The sequence below is a fragment of the Trachurus trachurus genome (genome assembly GCF_905171665.1).
Source record: "Trachurus trachurus genome assembly, chromosome: 18".
In the NCBI taxonomy this organism is placed as follows: domain Eukaryota; kingdom Metazoa; phylum Chordata; class Actinopteri; order Carangiformes; family Carangidae; genus Trachurus; species Trachurus trachurus.
In genome coordinates this window covers 27,188,300-27,202,237 of record NC_139909.1, presented here as the reverse complement: position 1 = coordinate 27,202,237, position 13,938 = coordinate 27,188,300, and the positions used below count along the sequence as shown (strand labels likewise).

The 13,938-nt window shown below is 44.5% G+C and overlaps 1 protein-coding gene across 2 annotated transcripts in view; it reads right to left on the bottom strand.

Annotated features, from left to right (window-relative positions):
- dhx15 (DEAH (Asp-Glu-Ala-His) box helicase 15) overlaps positions 1-12,436 on the bottom strand; it is a 31,366-nt gene extending 18,930 nt beyond the window's left edge. Inside the window, exons 1-5 of one of the 2 annotated variants that reach the window (XM_083992817.1) lie at positions 12,249-12,436; positions 10,170-10,506; positions 8,786-8,979; positions 7,541-7,700; positions 5,525-5,743 (exon numbers count right to left, since the gene is read on the bottom strand). In XM_083992817.1, the coding sequence (XP_083848943.1) occupies positions 5,525-5,743; positions 7,541-7,700; positions 8,786-8,979; positions 10,170-10,506; positions 12,249-12,256 (918 nt within the window). In that variant the 5' untranslated portion in view covers positions 12,257-12,436. Of the gene's footprint in view, positions 1-5,524; positions 5,744-7,540; positions 7,701-8,785; positions 8,980-10,169; positions 10,507-12,073; positions 12,204-12,248 lie in introns of those variants that run through there. The other variant, XM_083992816.1, reaches the window with a different exon arrangement.
- Positions 12,437-13,938: the final 1,502 nt, after the last annotated feature.

Here is a 13,938-nt window from a genome sequence, read left to right as displayed (position 1 = left end):
TTGGCTGAAAGTGACTTCCTGTGCACCACTGTGTGAAGCTGGTAACACTTGCCACAACGTGAGAAATCACTGTGGCGATGTTTCCTGTTTTTTTTTCCCCGAACTGAAAATGTGTTATTAGCCCCGTTTGCCCCCTTGTTCATTGCATTAAGTCAAACCCCGCTGATGGCCATGTGCCTCTTAATCAACACGGTGACAAGTGGAAAACGGTAAATCTGAATGGATTGGTAAAATTATCCTGGGTATTAATAGCCTATCAAGCCTCTGGATGCAGCAGCTGCCACGGAGGAGGGGGGAAAAAAAATGGACCTCTTTGCCAAAGTGCTGGAAGCAAGCTGGCTGTCTGTCCCTCAGGGACACGAAGACAGAGTGTGCGTCTGTGCGTACACACACACACACACACACACACACACGGGGGCAGTTGGCCAGTGTTGGGAACCTGTCCACCAGCTCTTCCTGCGACCCCAGAAGCAACAATCTACAGCCAAGCTAATAACCAACACATTTAGGAGCTCCTCTTGACTAGCAAACACCAACCCCCCCACCCCCCCCTTGCCAATCCCCGTGTTTTGATGTCAGCTGCTGAGGGGTAAGCTTAAATATTAGGACTTATCTTTGCTCAACAGCTGTGATAAGTTTCGACTTTCTTGTTTGGGGTTTGGTGCTTCGGTTCTATTTGTTTGTGGGAGAGAAATATCTCACTGAAAAAAAGAAAAAAACAGTGGAAGAGAGAAGAGGCCAGCCGCTGAGCGTTTTTGCTTTCGTCTGTTATAAATTAAACAGTGGGATAAAAAGAGTCTATGGCTGTGCGATGGATCTGCCTTCCTGATCATTAGTCTGCATCAATGTTGCTGGGAGACTGAAGAGGTTAAGGAGCGCTTGAGGGGGCACGCTGCAGCACCCCTTTGAACACCCATCTCTGCCAGACCTACCACACATTAACTTCTTTAACCCAATTAGGGGGGGCTGATAATGAACTCGCCGTGGGAGTGCTCTCAATAATGCTTTAGCTTGACACAGTGCAGAGGGGGCGGAATATGCATCAACAAATTACATCGAACTGCGAAAAGAGAGAGAGAGAGAGAAAAAATAAAAGACTAACACATTCCAAAACTTTACACGTTCAGGAGGAGAGACTATCGGTGTTTCTGGCCGTCCGAGCAGCTGGGATACCACGTAATCGAAAATCAATTACCAGCCCTCAAAGGAGACCACTTCAAACGCCGTGCCCTCCGATGACTTCATCCCCTTCTTAACAAGCTGCATATTGATCATGCTTTGACTAATGAAAACTGACGAAGGTGTACTGCAACAGTCAAGCTGCTGCTGCTGCTGCTGGGTGACAAATAATTACTGCTAATAAACATGCTGTTAGTATATAGGATTGGAGGAGTCACTGACTCCTTGAGTTGATGAAGAATCTTAAAACACAAGTTATCACATGTTCTGGAAAACCATTTAATCAAACTGCACAGACTCTGTCGGGCTCCTCATGTCCAATGATCAGGAGATTGACATATTTGCTGGTGTTTTTACTCTTTAACCGTGTGTGTGTGTGTGTGAGTGTGTGAGTGTGTGTGAGTGTGTGTGTGTGTGTGTGTGTGTGTGTGTGTGTGTGTGTGTGTGTGTGTGTTTGCGAGCACGCGCTTGTCCGTCCACCCAGCTGTGACAAAATTCATCATTTTGGGCATGAACCCTGCCCCCCATTACACATCAGTGGACAACATTTGCAGGGAAGGGAGGAGGAGAGAAAAAAATAATAAATGACTTAATTTCAGAGATCCGTGGGAAGGGCAGAATCTGGGTCACTCCTCGTAAAAAAAAATATATACTACACATATATATATATATATTTTTTTTTCCTTCACTGTGCAAATGCTGGTATTTTCCCAAACAGGCACAGTCACATGTATTAACAGCTATCAGTCTGAGGATTAATCATTTCCTATGCAGAGGAGGCATGTGCGTGAGTAGTTAAAATTAGGGCTGGGTAAAAATATCGATTCAGCAATGCATTGCAATTCTTTTCTCTGCAATTCAATATCGATTCAGCAATCTTCTGAATCGATTCAAGCCCCTGGCCAGTGGGGGCGCTGCGAGCAACACCCTCGTGTGATTCGCGCTGTACGGACGGGGGCCGCACTAGACCAAACCATAACAATATGGGAGTGAGTAGCAGCAGCAGCGTTAAGCCAGCACCTTCAAACCTGAAAGCAGATGTGGGGATTAATTTTGTATTTATAGGCGCCGATTCCGTGGGTGCGCCGGCGGCGGCCAGCGGCGGCCAGCGGCGCTCTTTATGTCTGTGGCGTGGAGCAGCGCGTCTCTGAATGCAGCGGAGGCAGCTCCGTGACACTACTGTGTGGGCTGACTACCTGGGAGTGCCCGCGGCAGCGCCGCTGCTCGTTGAAAACAGCTGTGATAACGTGATTTCAGGTCCAGAAACGTTTGTAATATCACTGGAAAAAGTCGCTAGATTTGTCGCTAGTCGCTTTTGACAAAAAAAAGTCACCAAGAGGGATTGGAAAGTCGCCAGATTTAGCGACAAAGTCGCCAAGTTGGCAACACTGTCTGACAGCTGCTCTCACTTCTTCCTCTGCTCCTCCTCACTCACTCACCTACACACAGACAGGACTCTGTCTTCCTCACACTCACCCCAGCCCCTCAGTTTCTCATCCCACCTGCCCGTACCATACACATTGACAGTCAGTCAGAAATCACAGAACTTAAACATCATAACAAGAACATTACTGCGGGGTCGCTACAATATTTTCAGTTGTGCAGTAGGCTATTATTAATAATATTGTTTTGTATTGTTTTATTACTCAAAATGTTATGAGTTATTTAGGAAAGTAACACATAGCCTAATTTAAATTTAGCTGCACTGTAGTTCAGTGTTAAAGCAGTGTCATATTTTGTTATGCTATGAGTTATACTATGGCTGTTCATAAGGCATGAAACTAAACAAATAATTATTAAAAAAAAAAAAACTGGTACCGTATTTTCCGGACTATATGTCGCACCTGAGTATTAGTCGCATCAGTCAAAAAATACGTCATGAAGAGGAAAAAAACATATATAAGTCGCACCAGACTATAAGTCGCATTTATTTTTCAAACATTTAATTAATAGCTGGGTCTCATATAATGGCCGGGGCTTTGTTTACACGAAAGGCCGGCACCTATAGCGCGCTGCTGTTATGCATACGCGCTTCTCTGTGGTGTGTAGCTACTATGTGTGTGTGAGGATGCGGAGAGGATGCGGAGATGAATGAAGGCGATCGTCCGACGGGGGGCGGCGGCGGCGAATATCGCTATTTTTTTTTTTTTTTTAACACGTTAGTTTAGGCGGCAGCTCTTTCTTTCTTAGGAAAGCGCTGCGGGAAACCCTGTGATCAGAAACCCTTTGTGGACTGTCTGTGAAGACGGACGGGAGTGAAGCCGACCTCTCCTCTGCTTCAGAGAGGGACAGCCTTGCACTGTCGGACCTGGCTCTCTGCTCCGTGTCCGGTGTCCGGAGCACAGTCGGGACCGGAGCAGAGACCGAAGACGGGCCGCAGAATACGCTGTGAAAATACTCTGAATTGACTGGGAGTGAAGCGCTACGGCGCAACGGAGACAGGTCCGACAGCGCAGCGAGGAGAACAGCACGTGAGGAAGATGAAGATGGGCTACTGAATGAGGAGGGATTTAGAAATAAAAGCCTTGCTTCCCCTCTTGTGGTCATAGCGTAGGTTTTTTTTAAATATATAAGTCGCTTCTGAATATAGGTCGCATGGCCAGCCAAACTAGAAAAAAACCGCGACTTATAGTCCGGAAAATACGGTACTCTTATTTGTGTATTTCTGCTTGATACTGAATCGATATCGAAGCATTTCAATCAATATCGAATCGAATCGATATCGAATCGAATCGTGACCTAATGAATCGAAATCGAATCGAATCGTGAGATGCTCAACAATACCCAGCCCTAGTTAAAATATGTTTTTAGATTTGTGAACGGCCTTAAAGGAGATATCAGTGAAATGTTTTTGTTAATATAAGTCCTAATTAGTCATATTTTCCGTCAGCAATCACTTACATAGAGTGTTTCGACCGGAACACGAGTCTCTCCGTCACTCTGCTCTGCTGTAACCCGAGGAGAAAACATTTCTTCTGGGATACAAGTGTTATCCAATGAGGAGAGAGAACGGCATGAAGGGCTGTGTGTTCAGCCAAGGGATGCGCGTGAATGTGGTGACGTAGCACGAGGACCAATTGATGCCTGACAAGGGCGGGGGCTGCTAACTCATGGTGCGTTCAAGGAAACTCGTACTTTGTGTTTTTCCTTCCTGTGAAGTCATACCAGTTCGATCTGGTACGAGTTCACGGGTCGGAAGTTACGAGTGGCCGTTATAGGGAACTTTCACAGACAACAGGATGGTAAAAACACGAGCTACGGGTTACCTGGAACGCTACCAAGTCGTAGTTGTGACTTGAAGCTGTAACTTACGGTTTCAAAAGCCTGCCTTGAACGCAGCATTAGCCGAAACGGCCGTGAAGCTGATATCTGCTTTAAGTTTGTAGATTTAATTGGTCAGAAATAACAATATTATATATATCAATCTATTGCTAAAACAATTAAGTTTCATTTGCAACTATTTTGCGACTTTGTTTTCAACCACAAATACTAAACATTTAATAGTTATTTACAGTATAGTGAATTAACAATATATGTGTTTTGAAGCAGACAGAAATTTGAAAAAAATTCAGATGGGCAGTTTTCTAACATTAGTAGAAACAGAGACGCCTTGATTGATTGGCTGCCAATCATTTTTGGCTGATTTTTATTAAAAAATACACTATTGCTAGATCTAAATGAATGCTTCTAGACACTGATCACCTGGGGTTTATACTTGCCTCCCACCTTGTTCAATGTGTCACAGCTCAACAAGCCACCAAACCAAAATAACATATTTTACGAAGTGTGTGAGACTAATATTAAAGCAGAAGTAAGCGGAATGTTTGTGTTAATATAAGTCTTAAATTGTTATATCTTTCGACAGCAATCACTTATATAGAGGAGAAAATTTTCCTTGTATCCTACAACCTTTATCCAATGAGGAGAGAGAGAACGGCATAAAGCGGCGGTCCTCTCTGTGTGTGCAGCCAAGGGATGCGCGTGAATGTGGTGACGTAGGGACGAGGGCGGGGACTGCTAACTCCATCTGCTGACAGGAAGTTAGCCAAAACGGCCGGATCGCTTACTTCTGCTTTAAGTAGACCATTTAAGTCAGTGTTTTTCAACCTTGAGGTCGGGGGGTCTGATTGATCACATTCAGATGTCTATCATCACTACTGGTAGCTCAGGGCGTACCCACTGACCGACTCACTACCTAACCAACTGACTTGAAATTATCATTATCATTAGCAGCAGCAGCTCTACATGCATCTAATGAAAGTGCTTGAAGATAATACAGCTAGATTACCTGGAGAACAAAACAGGCTTTGCATGAAAAACTCATTAAATATCAATAACCCCATACCTCTTGTCCAGTGAGGAAGAGGAGAGCGTCTCCTTCGTCCTCCTCACACATGTGGATCTGGATCACGGTCCTGATGGCCGCCTCCAGGTAGTCCCGCTCCGGTTCCGGTGTGTAGAAAATCTCCACGGGGTGCGTGCGTCCGGGGATGGTCAGCAGTGGGCAGCTGTCAAAGTACACCTGGAACTTGCCGGCGTCAAGCGTGGCGCTCATGACGATGACCTGGACAGAGAAGGACACAGGAGAGAGAGACGGGGCGGTGTTTAGCTCAGTTGGTACAGCACCCGCCCCATGTTTTGAGGCTGATAGTGTCCTATAGTTTTAGGAGTAGGTTCGTTACCTTTAATTGTTGGTGCAAGCTGCTTTTAGAACGGCGGAGCAGAGCCGTGAGCTGCTCAGAGCTGTGAGCTGCTCAGAGCTACGCTACGGAGGCTCATGGGATTTCTTGGTTTCCCTCATCAAACTTTTCAAATATACAATCCAACAACTCCAAAATGCTCTCGTTGGCAAGTTGTGACCTGCACATTCACCACACTATGAGATAATAACGGAACGTTACGAGACAGAGTTGTTTTCGGGGTAAATACAGAGACTGCTTGCCCAAAAACTGCCCCCGACAGCAATGTGCATCAGCGGTTTTGCATGAATTTACCTCGAAAACAACTCTGTCTCGTAACGTTCCATTATTATCTCATAGTGTGGTGAATGTGCAGATCACAACTTGTCCACCAGAGCATTTTGGAGTTGTTGGATTGTGTATTTGATGAGTTTGCTCTGCTCCGCCGTTCTTAAAATAGCTTGCACCGACAATTAACCTACTCCTAAAACTATAGGGATTATGGCAATGGGCCAATTTGCCAAAATGTTGAAGTATCCATTTAAGTGACAAATGAGTTAACTCTTTAGAGATAAAGACACATGGCAAGTTGGTAACCAAACACAGGACAGACGAAGAGTGTAAAAAGTTAGACGGGGACGATGACACTCTGAATAAGAATTTAGGATGAGCGCGCTGGCACAAACCCAAGATGGTGTCCATAATGTAGAACTTGGCATTACCGGCCAAGTCACTGACCTACACAGAGCTATGGCAGTCCTTGTTCCTGATATTGGGTACACAATGTTCTCTCCAGAGCCATTAGATAGAGCGCATTAGGATTCTGATGGGAAACACGTCTCCCATTTTCAATCTCAAACATTTTCAGGGGCCAGCGTCTCTGCATTTCGCTTTACGCTCTGCGAGACATCATAATTGCTCTTAATCAAGGCAAATTAAACTTTCAAATTTGGTAGGGGATGGGGGATGAAGGAGATAGAGGGGTGTGGGTGGATGATCATTCCCAATAACCTAGACCTCATTTAACAGTCCGCGAACAACAATCTAACCTTTGATTCCACACTGACAAACAACTAGTCATTATCCATCTGCTGTGCGAGAATTATGTCTGGCACACACCGCCTATAAAACTTCTGCCTGCCTGTACACTCCCATCCACATCCGACACGTCGCTGCCCCCCCCCCCCCCCCCCCCCCCCCTCCCGGTTGATTGGCTTAAAATGGGGCTGACTCTGGGAGCAATCTCCGCTAGTGCTGCGGTGCAGAATAGATGTGCATCTCTGAGCCTAACAGCAACATTTCTCTCTCCTCAACAGATACACAGCTGTCAGACATGGGGACACTGTCAGGGGAAAAAATGTGACAAAAGGGAGGAGTGACAAAAGAGGGGCATAAACACTGGATGTCACTGGATTTATCCTGGAGGGGGGAAGTAATATTTAGAGCTTTAACAGCGTTTTGTTGGCATTAGGTGGGACATATGGAAACAAATCAGATGTCAGTCAGGAGTACTTTCGACACCAAGTCAGGGGATAGGACAGAATAAAAGTGAGCTACACTTGATTTCCCAGAACAAACGGCGAACGCTGGATAAATAGCTACATTGAGATTTAAGAATCTCTACGACCTGCTACCAAATCCTGAAACTAAGGCCATAAAGAACGAAAGACAGTGGTTTGTACCTTCAGATCAGACCTCTGGCGGGCCACCTCCTTGAGGACCCCCATGAGGATGTCTGTGGCTAACGTGCGTTCGTGGGCCTCGTCCAGGATGATGACGCCGTAGCGCTCCAGCAGGGGATCGTTCATGGCCTCCCGCAGCAACATCCCATCTGTCATGTACCTGTGGGTGAACAGAGGAGATCCAGCAAGGCAGGAACAGAGACAGTTACACACAAAAGGTTTTATCGCCATGTACATTTTCATTATCTAAATAAATCCCTGCTTAAAAATTATAGATTTAATCCTTTTTAACGTGCTGTGGGCAAAAAACATTACACTTCCCCTCCATGCACCGGGGCAATAAGAAAAACATAAAGATGGATTTTCATAAATTAAAGCTGATTCTTTTCTTCTTCTTTTTTTAAATAACTTAATTTAAGGCATTTTCGATGATATAAACATAAGCTTACATACATATATATACAAACGTTAATTCCCGTTAAAGGGATAGCTCAAAATGTTGGCAAATTTGCCTATTGCCATAATCCCTGTAGTCATAGGAGTAGGTTCATTACCTTTAATTATCGGTGCATGTTGTTTTGAGATCAGCGGGCAGGGGAGCAAACTGCTCAGTGAACACAATTGAGGTAAAGGTACCGGTCCCCTGTCCCTCATCAAACTCATCAAATACACAATCCAACAACTCCAAAATGCTCTTGTGGAGATGTTGTGGCGTGCACATTCACCACGCTATGAAATAATAATGTAACATTACGACACAGAGTTGCTTTCGAGGCCAGTAACCTCGTAGCTACATTCCAGAGACGGTAGTGTGGTAGTAGTTCAGAGTATTTACTTCATGTGTCGTAATGTTGCATAATTACACATGATTATTTCATAGCGTGGTGAATGTGCAGGTCACAACTTCTCCATGAGAGCGTCTTGGAGTTGTTCCGATTGTGTATTTGATGAGTTTGATGAGGGACAGGGGACCTGTACCATTCACCTCCACTGTGTTCACTGAGCAGCTCGTGTCTCTTCCCTGTGGATCTCAGACCAACATGCACTGATAATTAAAGGTAATGAACCTACTGCTATGACTATAGGGATTATGGGAATAGGCAAATTTGCCAAAATGTTGAACTATCCCTTTAACATAATGTACTATTACCAGCCCCCCCCCCCACTCCCTCCCCATATACCCTCCCTTGGGACCAAGAGTATTAAAACTGATTCTTAAACCAATCAGGATTCTTGATTTCTTACTTGAGCACCGTCTTGGCCGAGCTGCAGTCCTCAAACCTGATGGAGTAGCCCACCTCCTGGCCCAGCATGACGTCCATCTCATCCGCCACCCTCTGGGCCACGCTCATGGCCGCCACCCTCCTGGGCTGGGTGCAGGCCACCGCTCGCTTCGGTCCCGCCATAGAGCGCACCATGTCCACACACCACTGAGGGATCTGGAAGACGGAAGACACACGTCGGGGTTTTTTTTTTTTTTTGTTTGAACGGATAAAACGTGTGGAAAGAATACTTTAAAAAGGAAGCAAAGAAGTGAGAGGAATCAAAGGCGAGCGGGTGGAGGGGGGATGAAACTAATTAGCAGGTGCACCAGCCTATTACTAATATTCCTCAAAAATAAAGGATTAACATGGCGCTACCACTTGAAAGTGCATTGCTACAGTCGCTTATTCCCTGCAAAGCAAATACCTTTGTAAATCATACCCGTCACAATTTCATGAAAAGGAACGCTCTCGCTTTGAGCTTCAAAACAGAAGCAGCCTGCTAAGACGAGCCTGAACGTAGAGACACGTACGTGCACTCTAATACGGTTGAAGGTTGGATCACTGCAGTTTAGAAATGTCTCCGATCTAATTAGAGGACTGGAGGACATAAACATTTCACATTCAGTAAGCTGTTATTAGTACTTAACAAACCTGACTCTAAACACCAGAACGTTTAATAATATATTGATTATATAATTTCAACTGCCACTATTATTTGTATTTAACAGTGACTTGGCTGGACTTTGATCTAGATAAAAGAACACAGTGTTTTCTCCTCTGATAACATGAGAAACCTGTTGTTTCATCCACAATCACCTTGATCCGTTTTTGGCTGAATAGAGCATCAAACAACCGTCTGATTATTTTTCCTCTCTTCATCTAAAGAACGATGATCCCTAAAACTCATCCATGAATGTAGCCCCTACTTAACAGTGGAGTTCAAAACCTCACGATCAATGTGTGGAGTACACACGCTTTCCTGCATCAAGCCAGAAAAGCACAGACGAGATTACACCATTTCATTTAAGAGGCGTTTGAAAGATAGTTTATATTCCCCTCAGGAGGAGACCAACCAGTGATTACTCTAATCTTCTCTCTTGCAAATTTTAAAACAGACAACCCAGCTCTTTCAAGAACTTAACATAAATCTAATAACCACATACTGTGAATCAGCTCCAGAGAGACACTGTTTGTAATGCAGCATCTGTTCACTGCACCTTGTGGGTTTTTCTTTTTATCATTACACCAATTTTATTACTGAATTTTACATTTTGGACTTATTTCAGTCAAATCCCAATTAAAGTGTATTTATTAAGGTAACTGACAACTCAATTCTGGCTGTGCTAAACCTTCTGGCTTTCTACCTGTGTGGTCTTCCCGGAGCCAGTCTCTCCCACCAGCACAAAAGACTGGTTCCGCATCAGGATGTCGGTGAAGGTCTCTCTGTACTCAAAGACTGGCAGCTGCAGCCGCTTCTTGAGGATCTCGTAGTAGCGCGGCGTGTGGGGCAGGTTGGTGAAGGGGTTCATTTGCTGCTGTATGGGGTTTTGCCTGAGGAAGGCTCCGCCGAACGCAGCCGAGTTGTTGGACGCCCCGGACGGCCTCGCGTCCCCGCCTCGGTCACGGTCTCGGTCCCGATCCCGGTCACGGTCCCTGTCCTTGGAGCGTTCATCACGATCTCTGTCCCTGCCGTAGTCACGCCTGTGAGAGGAAGATGCACGAGGATGAATATTTGATGAGGCATTGCAAAACAACTGTAACATGGGATGAGGGCAACCATTTAGGCCTTGAAAAGGTTGAGTGAATACACAACAGGAGATTAAACCAGAGATAAAAAGGCACAACATGAACCTGACAGCGCACAAATATTTGCCCGTGTCCAGTTTTCCTTTAAAAAAAAAAAAATCTCATGAAAAGGTTACAGCAAATTCTTATTCACTGCGGCCTAATCAAGTGTAGCATGCAAAGGTCATGAATAAACTAATTGCCCACAATCCACAGCTATTTTTTTTCTCCAATTGCAAAATTTAAAAGGTCCAGATGGAAAATATGAACTATTTATATCCCCACGTGAGCTGAAAAAAAGATGTGCACAGTGCTGACTTTGAGGTACCCTCAAGCTAAGTATTTACAGCCAAGTATTGCAGGGAGGCTGGCTGCACACGGCCCAAATGTACAGGACGGTTTGTGTGAAATGTGTGAATGTGTCTCCCTGCACAGAACAGCAACAGAAATATATCAAGGTTATGAATAACAGCTTGATCTTGCATATATGCAAATGAACTGCTCAAGTTAGAATGATTTATCGAATAATTGTGTTTGCAAGATAAAAACATTCAACTAAATATGATGCAGGTTTGCCCATACAGACAGGGTAACAGAAATGAGGTGACAACCAGAGAGCTGGGGCACATCATGACCAAACAGCTAGTCTGGATGGAGACATCTCTACCTTCAGTGTCCTTGACTGTCAGGAAGCTGCAGTCTCCACTCCAGATATGATGCTATTTTTCTTTGTTTGTGTATGTTACTGATGTCAGACTTTACACAAATCACATTTTATTTATCCTGGTGGGGATTTTTATTTAGCATCTCTCTCAAGAGCAATTAAAAGTCAAATCCGGAGCAGTGACCCTGAGCTTTGTACCCTCCGGTCCGGTGTCACTTGTCCACAGACAAGCCGGGGCGCCATCAGCCCAGGTTCCTTCAACTTCCACAGGCCTGTCGTCTCATGTAAAGATGCATGTAAACATGCAGCAGTCCTACAGTCAGCCCAGACTGTGCTTATCTTGATAGCAATGATAGAGAGCTCAGATTTGCCGGTGACATCTCACAGTAGCCTACATCTTGTTGAGCGGCTAACACCAGCCTGGCTCGTGCAGTCGTAATGCTTATAACGTTATTTATTAAACGCCACATAACATTACAACCAAGCGTCTGTGCTCATTATGTCACTTTGTATCGTAAAATTATGCTTTATCTATTAAACACTGAGCTTATCCTAGCACCGGCTAGCATGTAGCCACGTGCAGACCAGGCCGATGGCTGCTGGGTAACTGTTTGCTAAGTTAGCTCCATTCACGTTAGCCTCCGTCTGCAGCCAGCCTGTCTGGTTAGCCGCTGCTAGCTCGCTAGCTAAACTCGTCCCTACTTTACATTAGCGCGGCTAGCGAGCTAGCTAGCAGCGGGACAATAACAAACAGTCTGCAGCACACTTCAAAGACACTGCAACAGTCTGGCGCTTTTAGGCAACGCTAACGCTACATACCCATCAGAGGAGCTCTTTTTAACCGACGAGTAGTCGTCACGCAAGTCTAGCCGGTGTCGCTTGGACATCCTGCCGCTGGTATCGATCCAAACAACGGCTCTAACGGACGATTATTCCATGCAAATTCTCCCATAAACCGTTAAACACCGGCAAAATGGCGACCGGAAGCTCTTACCTCATCATTATTATCCTTGACAAAATGACTCGAAAGCCGCGTTTTATTAGTGAGAGCAGGTGAGCACGGTGCAGGTCCCTGTTTTACCGAGTCCCGCGCATGATGCTGCCCGTGAAAGCTCGTGGCCGTGCCCGCAGAAACAGTGCAGCGGTTCAGGATGTGTGGGGGAGGATGCAGGAGGTCTGCTGCTGCTGCTGCTGCTGCCTCTCGGTCGAGGATGTGCCCGCCAAACAACAGACACAGAGACACAGACACACACAGCCAGCCTCGCCCCCTTTAGTGCAAAGCCTGGTTCACTGCAGTAAAAGCAGGTCTGTGTTTTGTCTCATGCACTGAGAGCATCCCATCTGAAAGAATGGTGGGTTTTGGTAAATGTCAATCTAACAGACTACAGCTGAGTTCTTGAAGTGTTTCTTGCTTTGATGCTGGAAGAGCTGAAAGCTGCAGTAGCCGATGTGTTTATCATGTTTCACATTTTTTGAGTGGGATTTAAATGACAAGACAAAAAACAGGAAAACAGACTGTTTTTATATGGAAATAGCCTACTGCAAGTGTTCAATAAAATCTTTTTTTTTTCTTACACAAATGCTGTGCTTGCAGCTGATTATAAGGAGATTTCTGAATATAGCGTATTTTCTTCACTCCTGTTTTTATGTTTTAGATCATGCTGGGTGCATTTCAAATTAAATCCCAGAAGTCACTCAGTTTTTGTTATTTTATTTGGACAGTAGCCTAGTTACAGGACTCATCATGTGCAAACACTTGATCCAGTCTGGTAGGTGCAACCAAGAACAGTGAGAGGCGTGAACATTTTTTGCGTTTTAAGTTTTATTAGATGAGCTTAAAAACCCTTTTCAACCTCTACAATTATAAAGTGATGAATAATCTGTTACTGAAGACAATCATTGCCGTTGACACAGGTAATTACACAGCCTGGACATTGCTAACAAGCTGCATAATGGCGAATGGCTCATTGCTTATAGCAGGGGGATTGATGGTGATGGTTAAGGAGAAGTCAGCGTTAGAACAAAGTCATAATGCTCTAATATTCAAGGATAATTTAAAATACTGGGGATTTTCCACCTTTCTGTCTGTCTCACTTTCACAGGCTATTAAATAGCAGTCCAATTGTGTATGAAATAGCTCTGGCAAACATAGCTGCCGAGCTGGTGGGGAGAGCATGGACAATGCCAGGGCCTGAGCATTTACAATATTGCTACATGAATCCAAACTACAACAATAATTTAGGCTACATCTGTCCAGAGGAGAAAATATAATCCAAAAGGGAACCCTTTATTGCCCTATTATACTTTCATTATTGGAAGATGAATTAACAGGCATAGGCATAAGCAACTGAGTTGAAAGTAGTGATGTCCTCATTTGTTCCTGATAATACTGAGTATCTTCCAACCGAATCCAATCTAATCATTTTTGTATTTTTGCTGTTGGGTTTCCCTTTTAGAATGTCACAAAAAGAAAAACAAAAGAACATGAAAAAGACACGAAGCAACAAGAAACTATAAAGAAAGAGAAACCAGAGACAAAAGAGGAGTAGAATTAACACAAAACAATGTGAAACAACTATAAAAGACCCAAAAGCCCTCATTCAAAATGACTACAGAGAGAAATAAATCAACCAGACAGACACAAAATGAACACAAGAGATGCAAAACAGTACAAAGACACATAA